A 14,118-nucleotide genomic window follows, 5' to 3' on the forward strand; every position below is an offset into this window, starting at 1 on the left:
ATTTAAAGCTGATGTTGTATTAAAATGTATTTAATCTACCTTCTGATTGTTACTTTGACATGTGTTATTTTTCCACTTTCCATAACAGGGAACAAGTATTGTAACCTACAGAACATTTACACATGTATTTCAGACTTTTATTAAGCTTATTAGGGAAAATGCTCTTTTGAAATGTTACTGAAATAATTTTCTCCTATGCATACTGTCATTAAAGTTTATTATTCTTTTTGCTTCAGTTTTATAGGAAAAATCCTTTATTTCTTCCATTGTTCTAAAATGATCTTGTTGATGTTAACCTTTTGATTGTTCTGGCATTTATCTCAAAATTCATAATAGTGTTCATTATATCTCAGACATATTTGTATTAGCTTCACTAGCATTTTGGGATCTACCAGAGTTAGAGGGTAATTGTATCACTTTTGCTCAGCAGCTAAACATTGTGTTTTCATGTTGATAGTTTAAATATCTGAAGTATAAGACACTGTGTCTGATCTAATTTTAAAAATTTATATTCTAATAGGTAGAGGTTTATGAATGATGCTGTTACTCCTAGAGGTTTCAAAGTGATTGTGTAGATTATGTAGCTTGTGTATTAAGGTAGATTTTAACTTTAAAAATGCTTGTATAATATTTTAGAAATAATGGGTATTTAAAATTATGACAGTATTTAATATATTATTATGTTTATAAATACACATTGCCTTTTCCTTTAGTTTGTACAATAACATATCTAATAGTTGATGCAGATACATAAAACCTATAAGAAAAATAGTGAAAAAATGAAAGTAATGTTCATTGTTATTTTTCTAATTTCAGCACAAGCATCAGAAGGACATTTATTTATTGTTAGCGATATTCTTTACTGATTTCTTGTATTTCAGCCACACAAGAAAATGAGAAATTATATGCGTGGAAAATATTTATTATTCTTGAGTATTCCAGCTAGAATTATTGCATATGTTTCTCCTTCCTTGCTTCCCCTGGCTGGAGGAGGCTAGCTATATCTCCCGCCATCCTTTTCCATTTCTCCTTTAACAGTTGTCCCTATATGCACTGCTCTCAGGAGTTGCTGTCCATGCATCCCGTTAGTTAGTTAACCTCATCAAAGTCGAGGTTCTTCAGGTTTGTCCAAGTTCTGTATACCACAAAGTCTGTGTGCTAGCATTGCTGTGTTTATTAGGTAACAGTGGACCAGAGGCAAAGGTGGTGTTGCCTGAAACATTATAGGACTTGGCCTTAATGCTCCATCAGCTTACCCAGTGTCTGCCTTAGTCCTTTGGAAGGAGGATGTATGGTGGGCAACCCTGTTCTTGTCATTCTGTGAGACTTGGTAGGAACCTTCGCTGGTCTGCTGGCAGATGTTAATAGTTTATATGAGGTGCTCAGCTATCTAAAGCAGTACTTGCTAATTTCAGTAGCAATCCTGAGCTGTCTGTACAGTACCTTGTTTTCTGCTAATTAGTTCCTTAGCGATGAGATTAACTTCAATGAAACTATCAGGAAATACTTTAAGATCATAGACTGTGAGCCATCGAAGAAATGGGGGAACATAGGAACTTAAGTGTTGCTGCATCCTGATTCACAGAGCTGTGTTGTTGTTCCCTTAAACACTTTATTTAAATCATTTGTAAAGTGAGGCCTGGCTATATTGGACAAAACACTGGGGGTAATTTTCTTATATAAATGAGACCAGCCAAATGATAATTACCATTTATATTTGTGCGTAGTTTTAGTGTTGGACTCTAAAACTGAGAAAATGGAATGTCTTGCCTGGCATTGGGATAGAAGCAGGGTGAGACATAGGTTCTCTGCATTTTCTCCCTTGTTTAGTGTCGCTGAAATGAACCAGGTTTGTGTCCTTTTATTGAATTTGTAGTGTTGAATTGAGTCCATGATTACTGCATTTAGCTATTTTGTTTTACGTTTATGTGTTTTGAATGGAAATAATTATTGATTTTTGTTAGAAAAAGCAATTACAATCTGAGATTTCCATATAAAATGTATCTGTGAAAGGCAGATGTGAGTGAATAGATGGATCTCTGCTCTGGAGAAGGACAGAAGGGAGAAGTCAGTGCTCTCATAGTAGAGTTGATAGGCACTGAGGAAATGTCTTTCTCAGTTTGATTTAATCAGTCTGCAGTGTGTGTACACTTCTTTAAATGTGTTTCACACAATAAAAACATTCGGTGTTATCTGTCAGTTAAAAAACTATAGTTTGTTTTTATTTTGACATCTGTTTGTGCTTCCTGGTTTTTTTTTTTTTTTGACCAATTTCCTCTTTTTACTCAATCATTTTTAGATAGAGTTGGCATTTCACACAATGTGTATTTTTCAAGTTCTTTCACCCAAAATTTCATCCATGATTTCTAAATTTGTTAAATAGAGTAAATGGCAATGGGTATATCTCTGCCTGGGGTTTATAGTCTAGATTAGCTGTATTCTTATCTGTCTGTCCGTCTGTCTGTCTGTCTGTCTCTCTCTCTCTCTCTCTCATCTATCTATCTATCTATCTATCTATCTATCTATCTATCTATCTATCTATCATCTATCTATCTATCTACCTATCTATCATCTATCTATCTCTATCATCTATCTATCTATCTATCTATCTATCTATCTATCTATCTATCTATCTATCTATTATCTATCTATCTATCTATCTATCTATCTATCTATCTATCATCTATCTATCTATCTATCTATCTATCTATCTATCTATCTATCATCTATCTATCCCAGTTCCCATTCTCTCCCCTCCTTCCGCTCCCCCCAACTCCCCTGCATCCCACCCTTATTCACTCTTCAGAGAGGGTAAGGCTTCCCGTGGGGGAGTCAACAAAGTCCAGCACATTGCTTTTTGGCAGGAACAAGGGCCTCCCCATTATGTGTAGGCTGAGCAAGGTATCCCCCCAAAGAGAATGTTTTCCAAAGAGCCAGTACAATCAGTAGGGATAAATCCTGGTCTCACTATCAGTGGCCCCTGAAGTCTGTCCCAACCATACAACTGTCTCTCATATTCAGAGGGCCTACTTTGGTCCTATGCTGGTTCCCTTGCTGTCAGGCTGGAGTTGGGTATCCTCATCATGGTCTTGACCTCCTTGCTATATTCTCACTCCTCCCACTCTTTGACTGGACTTTGGGAGCTCTTCATTTGCTTGCATTAGTTGCTGGATGAAGGCTCTATGGTGACATTAAGATAATCCTCAGTCTGAATACAGGGTAATGAGAAGATGTATGAATACAAGGTGTGTGCTCTGAACAGTATTCGGTACTCTGCACAAATCACGCCTTCTTGTTTTTGACTTGGCTGTTTGATGGCAGCAGGAAGAAGATCTTGATTTCAAAGTTTTCTAGGAGATTGAGGATAAAGGAAATCATATGAGCTGTGAGCTGACTGTGAGCATTACTTTGGGCCACTTTAAGTTTGAGACTGGGTGTCTTTTCTCTAGCCCTGGAACTCATTGTGTAGACCAGGCTGACTGGACTAGAACTCCCAGAAATCTGTCTGCTTTCCTCCCAAGTTCTGGGATTGAAGGTGTGCACCACCACACCTGGCACAGGAGTCTTGTCTCCGTCTTCCCTTGCTGGGGTTACAGGTGTGTGCGGATGACCTGGATGTTACTCACGTGTGCTGTATTTCTCAGCTTAGGTCCCTGTGCTTTTGGACAGGGAGCATTTTATCTGCCTAGCCATCTCTTCAACCCCCACAGCGGCTGATTTTAAAAGCACTGAAGTAGTAAAGTCCAAGTTTGCCAGTCATATTAGCTCTTGATTAGGTAGAGCGGCCTGCTACTAATTAACTCAATTTCTGGGATAGCTACAGGCACGGAGAGGAAAGCAAATGTGTTGGGCACATTCCATGAAAATCCTTCTGTTAGTCTGCTTTTCTTTTCTTCCATAGTTGCATATGATCTCTCCAATAAGTGGAGCTAAGTGATGCTACGTATGATCGACTATGGTGTCAAAACAAAGGCCATAGGATGATTTCATATCATACCTCTTTTGGTGATTGCTTTGAAGTTAATTAGGCCTTGCTGGCTCTTCTTGACCTTAAAAGGGAACATAAAATGGCTGTCCATGTTTGTTTTCAATGACTCTTTCTTTTACTGCTCTTTAAAGTGCTAATCGACTCAATTCATTTCTCATTTGATGATGATCGAGAGTGTCCTGTGAATTTTAGATAAAAACCAATAGGAGGTGTTTTTTGTCATGGATATTAGTTGTGTGAATTGGTGATTTACTTTCCCACTTTCCTCTTTCCTTGAGAAGAAGTGCTTTATGGGAAGAAGGAGGAGGTAGTAGTCCTAATGGTTTTTAGAGACATGACTAAACATGCAAATACTGTATTAGAGATAGCTTGTAATTTTTTTCTCTGAAAACAGAACAACACTCATTCCAGATGCATAATTAAAAACCCTATTAGTTTGTTTTCTTGTTCATATTTTGTTTTATAAGTAGAAACTCTACAGAAGTGGCTGACTTTTAAATACCAAATGTTATTTCTGCTTCTAGGCATTTAACAAGAGAAATATATAATAATCACAGAATGATTCTAATAGTGAATGCATAAAGTGCCCCCTAGAAAGTATTCTTTTCTTTATCTGTGAGTATTAGTTTCTAGGAATATAGCCAATGCATACCCACCAACTTTTGATCATGCTGTAAATGGTCTTTGTATTTCTCAGTCCTATCTTAGAAGAGGGTGCTAAACGGCCTGAGCCAAGAATAATTTTCCTTAAATGGAGGTTGTGAGTTTAAATTTGAATTTCTCCTGTTTTTGTTTGTTTTATGGATAATGTTTGAAGGCTGCTGCAGCCAATGCTGTGGATTGGATGCCAGTCGCACCTGGATTTTAATATGCATGAGGTCAGAACCCATGTTCTCATGCACTGTCTGCCTTGTGAGCTCTGCTGTTTTATTCAGCATCTCAGGCTAACCCCTTCTGCACTGTTACTTGTAGCTTCCCCATCCTTTGGAGGAAATGATGCAAAGTATGTCTATAAAAGAAACAGAACAGTGTGTATGCAACCTAAAAGTAGTACTTTTTTTGTTTTAGAACACCTGTCTTCTAGTAGAGTTACAGTATTCTTTCATTTCCTGTTTAAATGTTTTAAAGAATGAGCCTGTTTGTGTCCACATGGCCTCAGTGAGTTCAAAATTAATTTGTGACAAAAATACCCCCCCCCCCGAAACAGTGGGACATAAGAGGCTGCATTAAGGAAATGCTTGTAAAGGAATAGAAAATGATTTATTAATTGATTGGTATTTGAGATACTCTGTTTGGCAACAAAGAGGAATATCATCTTTGGCTAAAAGGAGCTCAGATTGGTGAGGGGCCAGATATAAGATGTATATCATGGCAGGTGTTATAGTATGGGGTCATGTGGAGTATCATGGAAAAGCCCGTGTTCCTGTGTGAAGCCTGAGGTTGTATGTTGTTTCTGTAAGGTCCACGTGGATGAGGAGGGCACATGTCACTGCACTTTAGCGCACGTTCTTGGCCTTCCTGAACTTGTGTCTGTCTTCCTCTCTCAGCACTACTGCTCTCGAGAAGACAAGTAGGGGTTATGAAGCTCTGTTTTATTTCTGGAGTTTAAAGTTGCCATTGCTTTTCTATTTAACTTATTATTATTGTGTGTCTTTGAGTGTATAAATGATGTGTGTGCATGTAGTTCATGGGCCATTGTGTGTATGTGTAGGTCAGGGGATAACTTGGTAGAGTCCAATCTCTGCCCTAGTTCTGGGAGTTTGGCTTAAGTACTCGAGTTTCCTCAGCTTTAATCCACTGAGCCACATCACAGGCCTTTTGTTTGGTTTGCTCATTTTTTTTTTATATCAACATCCATGTATATGACTACTTTGAGTTTACAGAATTTACTATTGTGTAATATCTGTCTTTAATTAGGTTTGAACAAAGTGGTTATGACATGACAAGCACCAGAAGGGATTTCCACAAATAATAGTTTTCTTCTGCCTATTTTGCAAGACATTTGGGGTTGCAGTTTGGTGACGTTTCCACATCTGTAACAAAACTCACAGTGGATGGCTTTTCTCCACGGGTGACATTTCAGGTGCTGCAGCTCTCTTGCTGCCACTGGCAGGAGTGGGGGCCTTCCTTACAGAGTCAGGTTAAGGACTTAGAGACAGGTCCAAGCTTTGTTCAGGGAGGCTTCATATTTGCTGTGTAACGTTACTGTTGAATTTGAAGCTAGAGTCAGCTGTTTCCCTAAGTTCCGGAATATTCCTCATCACAACTTCTTGACTGATGTGTGTAGCTCCAATTTAACAAGCCACACTGCCAATAAATCTTAATTAAATCTTACTGGCTTTAGTTCTGCCTGTTTGGTAGTGTGTGGTCCCTATGTGTTCTGCTTGTTATCTCTCCTCCCCCAGAGATGTGTTAAAGATGGTCTTAGAGTGGAAGCATTTCATATTTTCTTACACTGAAGTTTGTTTTCAAGGTAAAGGAAATGATTACTTTGAAAATTAATGATTTACTTAGGCTATGAGCAGTTTATTTAAAATACGTTTTTGTTAAAGTATGTTAAAATTGTTTTAAATTTCATGTCATAAATATTTTGGGAACAAAATGTCATTTTTAGCACTCCCTCCCTCCCTTTTTTGCTTTCAAGTCTGGGTCTCACTATGTAGCCCAGGCTGTCCTGGAACTTACTATATAGACCAGGCTGGCTTCGCTCTCACAGAAACTGCTTGCTTCTGTTTAGGGAGTGCTCATTGAGGGTGTACATTACCATGCCTAGCTTGTTATTGTTCTTTTCAAATATTTCTTGTTTTTATATTTTGAAACAGTCTCTTTAATTTGCCTATGCTGGCTTTGAATTGCAGTACAGACGAGAAAGGAATTCAATTCAGTCCTCTTGCCTCATCCTTCAATGCCTTGAGGTTACAGCTCTGTGTCACAGAGCCTGTCAAGAGATCATTTTGGTTTTGTTCTTTATTTTTGAAGCTGTTACATTACTATTAAAGTTATGTTTCCTTACAGTCTTAGGACTATGAAGAAAGTGTTATGGAGCATAAAGAATATGTTCAAATATCTATCTAAAATTGCAGCATTATGCCTTGATCGTTTAATTATAAATTAATGGGTTGAGCCGTTTGTGTGTGTGTGTGTGTGTGTGTGAGAGAGAGAGAGAGAGAGAGAGAGAGAGAGAGAGAGATCTTGTAAAGAGTTTAGTATTTCTTTTAGACATCCATGCCACTAGTATAAATCTTTCTTGTCTTAAAGTGGACACGTTGTTACACCTCTGCTGTTCTGTCAATGGGACTTTGCTTTATCATTTTGTGATTAGTACATTTTCTTTTTTTTCTCTTTATGTTTTGTTTTTTGAGAGAAGTTCTCTCTGTGTAGCAGTCCTGGCTCTCCTGGAACTTGCTGGCCTCAAACTCACTGAGCTCCACCTGCCTGCTTTCCAAGTTCTGGGATTAAAGGCCTGTGCCACTACAGTCCGGCTTTGCTTAGCATATTCTTTTTTTTTTTTAATTAAAACACTGCTTGACCTATTAGCTCAGGCTTCTTATTGACTAACTTTTATATCGTAAATTAACTCATTTCTAGGATGAATGGTTTCATCCCAGAGATGCAGGGATGGTTCAACATATGAAAATCTGTCAACATAATCGACCATATAAACAAACTTAAAATTAAAAACCACATGATCATCTCATTAGATGACAAAATACAGCATCCCTTCATGATAAAGGTCTTGGAGAGAGCAGGGATACAAGGAACATACCTAAACATATGGGTTAAAGCAATATGTGAGAATTAGCTAATAAGAGGCTGAAACTAATGGGCCAGGCAGTGTTTAAATGAATACAATTTGTGTGTAATTATTTCGGGGCATAAGCTAGCCAGGTGGCCATGATCCGTTCAGCAGGAATGCAGCCCGTCACTCATCACTACAGACAAAGAAGCAAAAAAAAAAAAAATCAAATGGAAAAACGAAAGCATATTTAACAAATGGTGCTAGCATAACTGGATAATAACATGTAGAAGAATGAAAATAGATCCATATCTATCACCATGCACAAAACTCAAGTTCAAATGGATCAAAGACCTCAACATAAAGCCAGCCATAGTGAACCTCATAGAAGAAAAAATGGGAAGTACACTTAAACACATTGGCACAGTATGATGATTTCTTAGAAAATTAGGAAACAGCCTTCCTCAAGATCCAGTAATACCACTTTTGGGTATATATCTAAAGGATGCTCAATCATGCCATAAGGGCATGTGCTCGACTATGTTCATAGCAGCATTGTTTGTCATAGCCAGAATGTGGAAACAACCTAAATGCCCCTCCACCGAAGAATTGATAAGGAAAATGTGGTACATTTACACAGTGGAGTATTACACAGCAGAAAAAAATAATAAGATCTTGAAATTTGCAGGCAAATGGATGCAGCTAGAAAACATATTGAGTGATGTAACCCAGACTCAGAAAGACAATTATCATGTATGCATTCATAAATGGTTTTAAAAGATAAAGCAAAGAAAACCAGCCCACAAATCACAATCCCAAAGAATCTAGACAACAATGAGGACCTAACAGAGACATACATGGATCTAATCTACAAGGGAAGTAGAAAAAGACAAGATCTCCTGAGTAAATTGGGAGCATGGGGACCATGGGAGAGGGTTGAAGGGGAGGAGAGAGGAAGGGAGTTTAGCAGAGAAAAATATATACCTCATAAAATAAAATAATAAGTAAAAGTTAAAAAAGACTGCTTGGTCTATTAGCTCAGGCTTCTTATTAACTAACTCTTATATCATAAATTATCATATTTGTATTAGTCTGTGTATTGCCACATGACTGTGGCCTACCAGTAAATTTCCATCTGATTAGCACATTCTTAAAGGTTAAGTTAGTCAGGCGACTTCTTTGGGTCTGAAAGTACATTTCCTGTGTAAGTGGATAGTCCTTGAAAGTTTTGGAGAGTACACATGCCTGATGTGCTTTTGCTTTTGTGGTGGACTGTTTTGAATATGGCATCATCTATTCCTCCCCCCAGTCTTTTAATTTAGAAGTTTATTTGCAATACTTTGAGTTGAACTCGAGGCCTTTTGCACTATGTTATATCTCCGACTGCTTTTCTGTCCTCCAATTTTAGTTTGGGACAAGGTCTCACTTCATAGCCAAGACAGATGTTAACTTGCACATCTGCCTCAGCCTCCTCAGTGTCTGTAATGACTACAGTGTGCCACCACATTTGGTTGAGTTTTTATTTGTAATGAGGATTGTTCAGGATTGTTCAACTCTTTTCCTTCTGTTGAGTTGCTATGTCCAGATTCAGTATGATAGTTTTTGTTTCATCTTATTATACTTTATTTTGTTGTGCTTGGTTGTTATCACTTAGAAGCCTGTGTTTTCTAATGAGAGACAGAAGTGAATCTGGAGGGGAAGGAAGGTGGGGAGGAACTGGGAGGAGCAGAGGGGGAGGAGAGTATAATCATGATATATTCTTTGAGAAAGAAAAAGAGATTTATTTATTTTTATCTTATATATTTGAGTGTTTCACCTGAAAGTCTGTCTGGCACCATTTGTGTACCTGGTGCCAGAGGCTAGAAGAGGGCATCCGATTTCTTGAACAGAATTAGACAGTTGTAAGTTGTCATGTATGTGCTGGAAATTGAACTGAGGTTCACTGCGAGCAGCCAGTGTTCTTACCTGCTTATTCATCTTTCCACCTCCAGTAATTAATTTTTAACAGTTGTGTGTTTTTTTTAAAGAATTTAGAGGGCTTTGTTGCTCACATACTTTTTCTGGTTTTCTTGTGTCTTATTAATTGCTGAAGATTACTAGGCTAGTGTGTAATGACTGAACATACTAACACCATAAGTATGGTCTGCTATTTATTCAGTTCTAGTAATTTCATTATCTTACAAGGCCTGTGTTATATGGCTTTGAATTTCTAGCACATTTGTTCAACATGCTTGAGATCAGAAGCAGCTCATATTTTAGAGCTTTTGAGGGTTTGGACTGTTTTTATTGACTGGGAGGTTAAGCATTCCTAATTCACAACCCAAAGTGAAGCATTCTCAGTGTTGTATCAATATTCCTAAAGCTGTGGACTTGCGGGGCATTGGGGATTTTGGCTTTTTAATATCAAGGGTGCTTGTTTTTAATGAAATTGTTTAATCACAACTATTGACAATTGTACAGTAAGTAGTAATGATCGCAAATTGTTCCTCCTAGAGGAGACCTCAAAGCACTTGTAATTTCTTCAAGGACTCCTGACAAACGTCTCTTCATTAAATGTATTTGTTTACTTGGAATGTGTTTCCATCTTTGTTTTTATTAAATTTTCATGTCTCAAAAGCATGTGTGTGGTATGATGGCATCGAAAAGATGAGAACTTTGTAGGAGGAGCGTGTTGTGATGGAGTTTAGGTGATAACACATTGAAAGCAAACACTGTATTTGGTAATTTATATTTCTGTGTTTTACTAATGTTTAGGGTTCACCCCAGATTTTCTTCTGACCCACTAACAGCACTGTTAACAAATGACAAAGGACATTTTCAACATTATTTCTTTTGTTCCTAGAACTTTTGCCAGTTCTTTATCTCATGGGATATCTATTGTTCTAAGTGAAGGGATAGCTGGTCATATCTGTTCTAATCCTGTTCTTAGGTTTGGTTGCATAGATACCTGTGTCTTGGCTCTACTTAATAAGGTTCTGTTTTATTTCTCATGCCACAGGAAAAACATATAAGTAATGAAGAAGAGCACTTACGGAGGATGGAAGAGGCCAGGCTCCAGCTGAAGGATCAACTTCTTTGTTTGGAGACAGAACAAGAATCCATTCTTGGTGTAATAGGAAAGGAAATTGATGCAGCTTGTAAAACTTTCTCCAAAGATTCATTGGAGAAATTGAAAGTAATTATGAGTTTTCAATGTGCCTTAAATTTTAAGTTAGTTTTCAAACATATAATTATAATGGGATTGTAACCTGTGATTACATGGGAGTCTCATTTTTGTTTTTATGAAGCAAAATAAGTTCTTGCATTGCTTAGGAATTAGAAACTATTTATAACTAGCCGGTCCTGGTGAAAGTGTGATGTTGTGTTTAGATGTACATACATGTTGTCTTTTTGTCTTTTATTTTCACAGCACAGCGTTGTTACAGTGTTCTTGTCACAGTTCCTTGAGGTTTACTATGATGGCATCTTGATGGGCAGTCATCGTTGACTGTTGAGTGGGCTTTGTGTGCCTGGCAGTGTAGGAATACTTGTGAATTTGATTTATACTTTGTCCTTATATAGTATCTTGTTCCAGTGGCCCTGATTGCCTGTAGTTCTGCTACGTTTAACTGCTTAAAGATGTTCTTTAAAGCATGAGATCATTTGTAAACCTGTAAAGCAAATCATGAAACACGACCATTGTTTCTATTTGCTCTATCAAAATAAGTATTTATTATTGCTCAAAGTGAAGATTTAATTGAGGCAGTAAAGATTTAATGGAGTCTGTTAGTGAAAAGGAAAGTCTAAATGTGACAAATGGATGCTCACAGATATTTAGCAGCATAGTACATTGTTGAAAGAGGAAGAAGAAATAGAGAATTTGGACAATTAGGGAAAGCCTGACTGAAAAGAAATTTATAGAGACAGCTGAACCATTCTAGTGGGAACTCTAGACCAACAGCTGTGGAGCCTCCATGAGACCTCTGGACTAGACCCTCTGCGTATGGAGGACAGTAAGGTAGCTTAGTCTGACCAGAATCTTGCCCTGGTATGAGCTAGCTCTTTGGAGCCCATTCCTTATGGTGGTATGTAATGTGGGATGTCCATCTGTATATGTGTTGCTTTTATTGGTTGATGAAAAAGCTGTTTTGTCCAATGGACAGGCAAAAAGTTCAAAGATACTTAGAAATGGAGACGGTGGAATCAGGGAGATACCGTGTAACTGCTGTGGAAAGAAGGTGGGAGGTAACAAGCCACAAACCCCATGGTAAAATATAAACTAATAAAAATGGGTTAATTTATAGGTAGAGCTAGTCAGTAAGAAGCCTAAGATATTCAGCAAACAATTGTAACTGATATTAAGCCTCAGAGTGGCTGTTTGGGAACAGGTGGGCAGAGAGAAACCTGTCCAGGGGCCCAGAGGGACTGAGAATACTTTTAGCTTCAGGGATTGTTTGCTCAGCCTTAATGCAGGAGAAAGGGGCTTCCTCTTGCCTTAATCTAAGAGCCATGCTTTGTTGATTCCCCATAGGAAGCATTATTACCCCTTTGAAGGAGTGGGTGGTGGTGGGCTAGGAGGGAGGTTTGGGGTGGGTTGGGAGGAGGAGTGGGAGGGAGGACCGTAGTTGGAATGTAAAATGAAATTTAAAAAAAGAAAGAAAAAGAAAAGGTGGAGCAGCTCAGCCTTAGGTTAGAATGTGTGTGGTGGTTCAGGCCTTTATTTCTAGCATGGGAGCTGCAGAAGAGAGGCCAGCTAGGTCTCAACAGTTCCAGAGAAGCTAGGACTACATAGCAATACCCTATTTCAAAACACAATCAAAATGAAACAAAACAAAAACAACAGGAGAGCTGGGTTAAACGTAAAGAAAAAGGTGATTGAGAGAAAGATTGAGTGTAATATCACAGCACTTTTGTATGTGGAATGTGGTGGATACTTGGTATGCATTAAGTTTGCATTTAAGTAAATTAGCTACTGTTATTCTGACAGAGAAATGTGCACATACATATGGAGATATGGAAGCATTTGAGACTAGGAATAGACATCGCTTTATAAAAGAAAGGATATTTTTAGATAAAACATCAAGAAGTTCTGTGAATATATCCTATATAGCACCGAGTTTGGAAAACTGGTAATAATGTAATTTGTGTTTACAATTATAAAGACACCAACAGCTTTTGAGTGTAGATTAGCTCAGAAATAAGGCAAAACCAGATGTTGAGTGATTTTATAAATGAGTTGGTATAAAGGAAATCAGAGGAACTAATATAGGCAACAGTTGAATTCAAAATTTCATGTCTGTTTTGAAATCTAAAGCAATGCTTACATAAATTCATTTTGATGAGCTGTCTCTTCTTCGCAGTCTTTGACAAAAGAAAATGGACCCCAATGTATAAAGATGGATAAACGAGACAGAGTTAAGTTTCTGTGTAGGCACATTTAAACCTCTGTAGAGTACCTTACATGGAACAGCATTGAGAGGAAGTCACAGGCAAAGCAAACAGGCTTTAATCAAGGCTGCTCTCCAGGTGAAGCCTCATGGGCTCAACTCCAGAGGGTAGTGATAGTAGCCCTAGACAGCTAGATCATCTTCTGCGTCTGTACCTGAGCTGGCTGTTTATTGTCGTCAAGGAAATACATGCAGAATAGCCACTTAATAACTGTGCTTTGAAATTGATTGTGTACTTAATACAATCTTCCACTTTTCAAATCCTGGCATTTAAGGACTATTTCTATGGATGCATGGTCAATAATTTTATTTATGTACATTCATGCTGGAGAAAAATTTATTTTTAACATTCTTTCCTCTTTTTGTAGGTATTTACCTCTGGTCCTGAAATACATTATGACCCACATCGCTGGTTAGCTGAAAGCAAGGTATTTCATCATGGAATCCTAAATTTTATGATCTTTAATAAGCTGTGTTTTGTGTAGCCATATCTATCTATCTATCTATCTATCTATCTATCTATCTATCTATCTACCTATCTATCTATCATCTCTCTTTCTCTCTATCTCTCTCTCTATCTCTCTATCATCTATCTATCTATCATCTATCTATCTGTCTGTCTATCTATCTATCATCTATCTATATCTATCTATCTATCTATCTATCTATCTATCTATCTATCTATCTATCTATCTATCTATCTATCTCTATCTATCTATCTATCATCTATCTATCTATCTATCTATCTATCATCTATCTATCTATCTATCATCTATCTATCTATCTATCATCTATCTATCTATATCTATCATCTCTATCTATCTATCTATCTATCTATCTATCTATCTATCTATCTATCATCTATCATCTATCTATCTAATCTATCCTGTCTGTCTGTCTGCCTGTCTGCTTTGATTTTCTTTTGAGGCAGGGTCTCACTGTATAGCCCTGCCTTCCTAGAATTAGCT

At 37.5% G+C, this 14,118-nt stretch overlaps 1 protein-coding gene across 7 annotated transcripts in view; it reads left to right on the top strand.

Moving 5' to 3' along the window:
* Positions 1-14,118, top strand: part of Cep128 (centrosomal protein 128) — a 372,845-nt gene that overhangs the window by 134,741 nt on the left and 223,986 nt on the right. For all 7 annotated transcript variants that reach the window (XM_038336959.1, XM_038336962.1, XM_038336963.1 and 4 more), the window contains 2 exons: positions 10,723-10,899; positions 13,519-13,578. In XM_038336959.1, the coding sequence (XP_038192887.1) occupies positions 10,723-10,899; positions 13,519-13,578 (237 nt within the window). The remainder of the gene's footprint in view (positions 1-10,722; positions 10,900-13,518; positions 13,579-14,118) is intronic.

This window comes from Arvicola amphibius, chromosome 7 (genome assembly GCF_903992535.2).
Source record: "Arvicola amphibius chromosome 7, mArvAmp1.2, whole genome shotgun sequence".
Lineage (NCBI taxonomy): Eukaryota > Metazoa > Chordata > Mammalia > Rodentia > Cricetidae > Arvicola > Arvicola amphibius.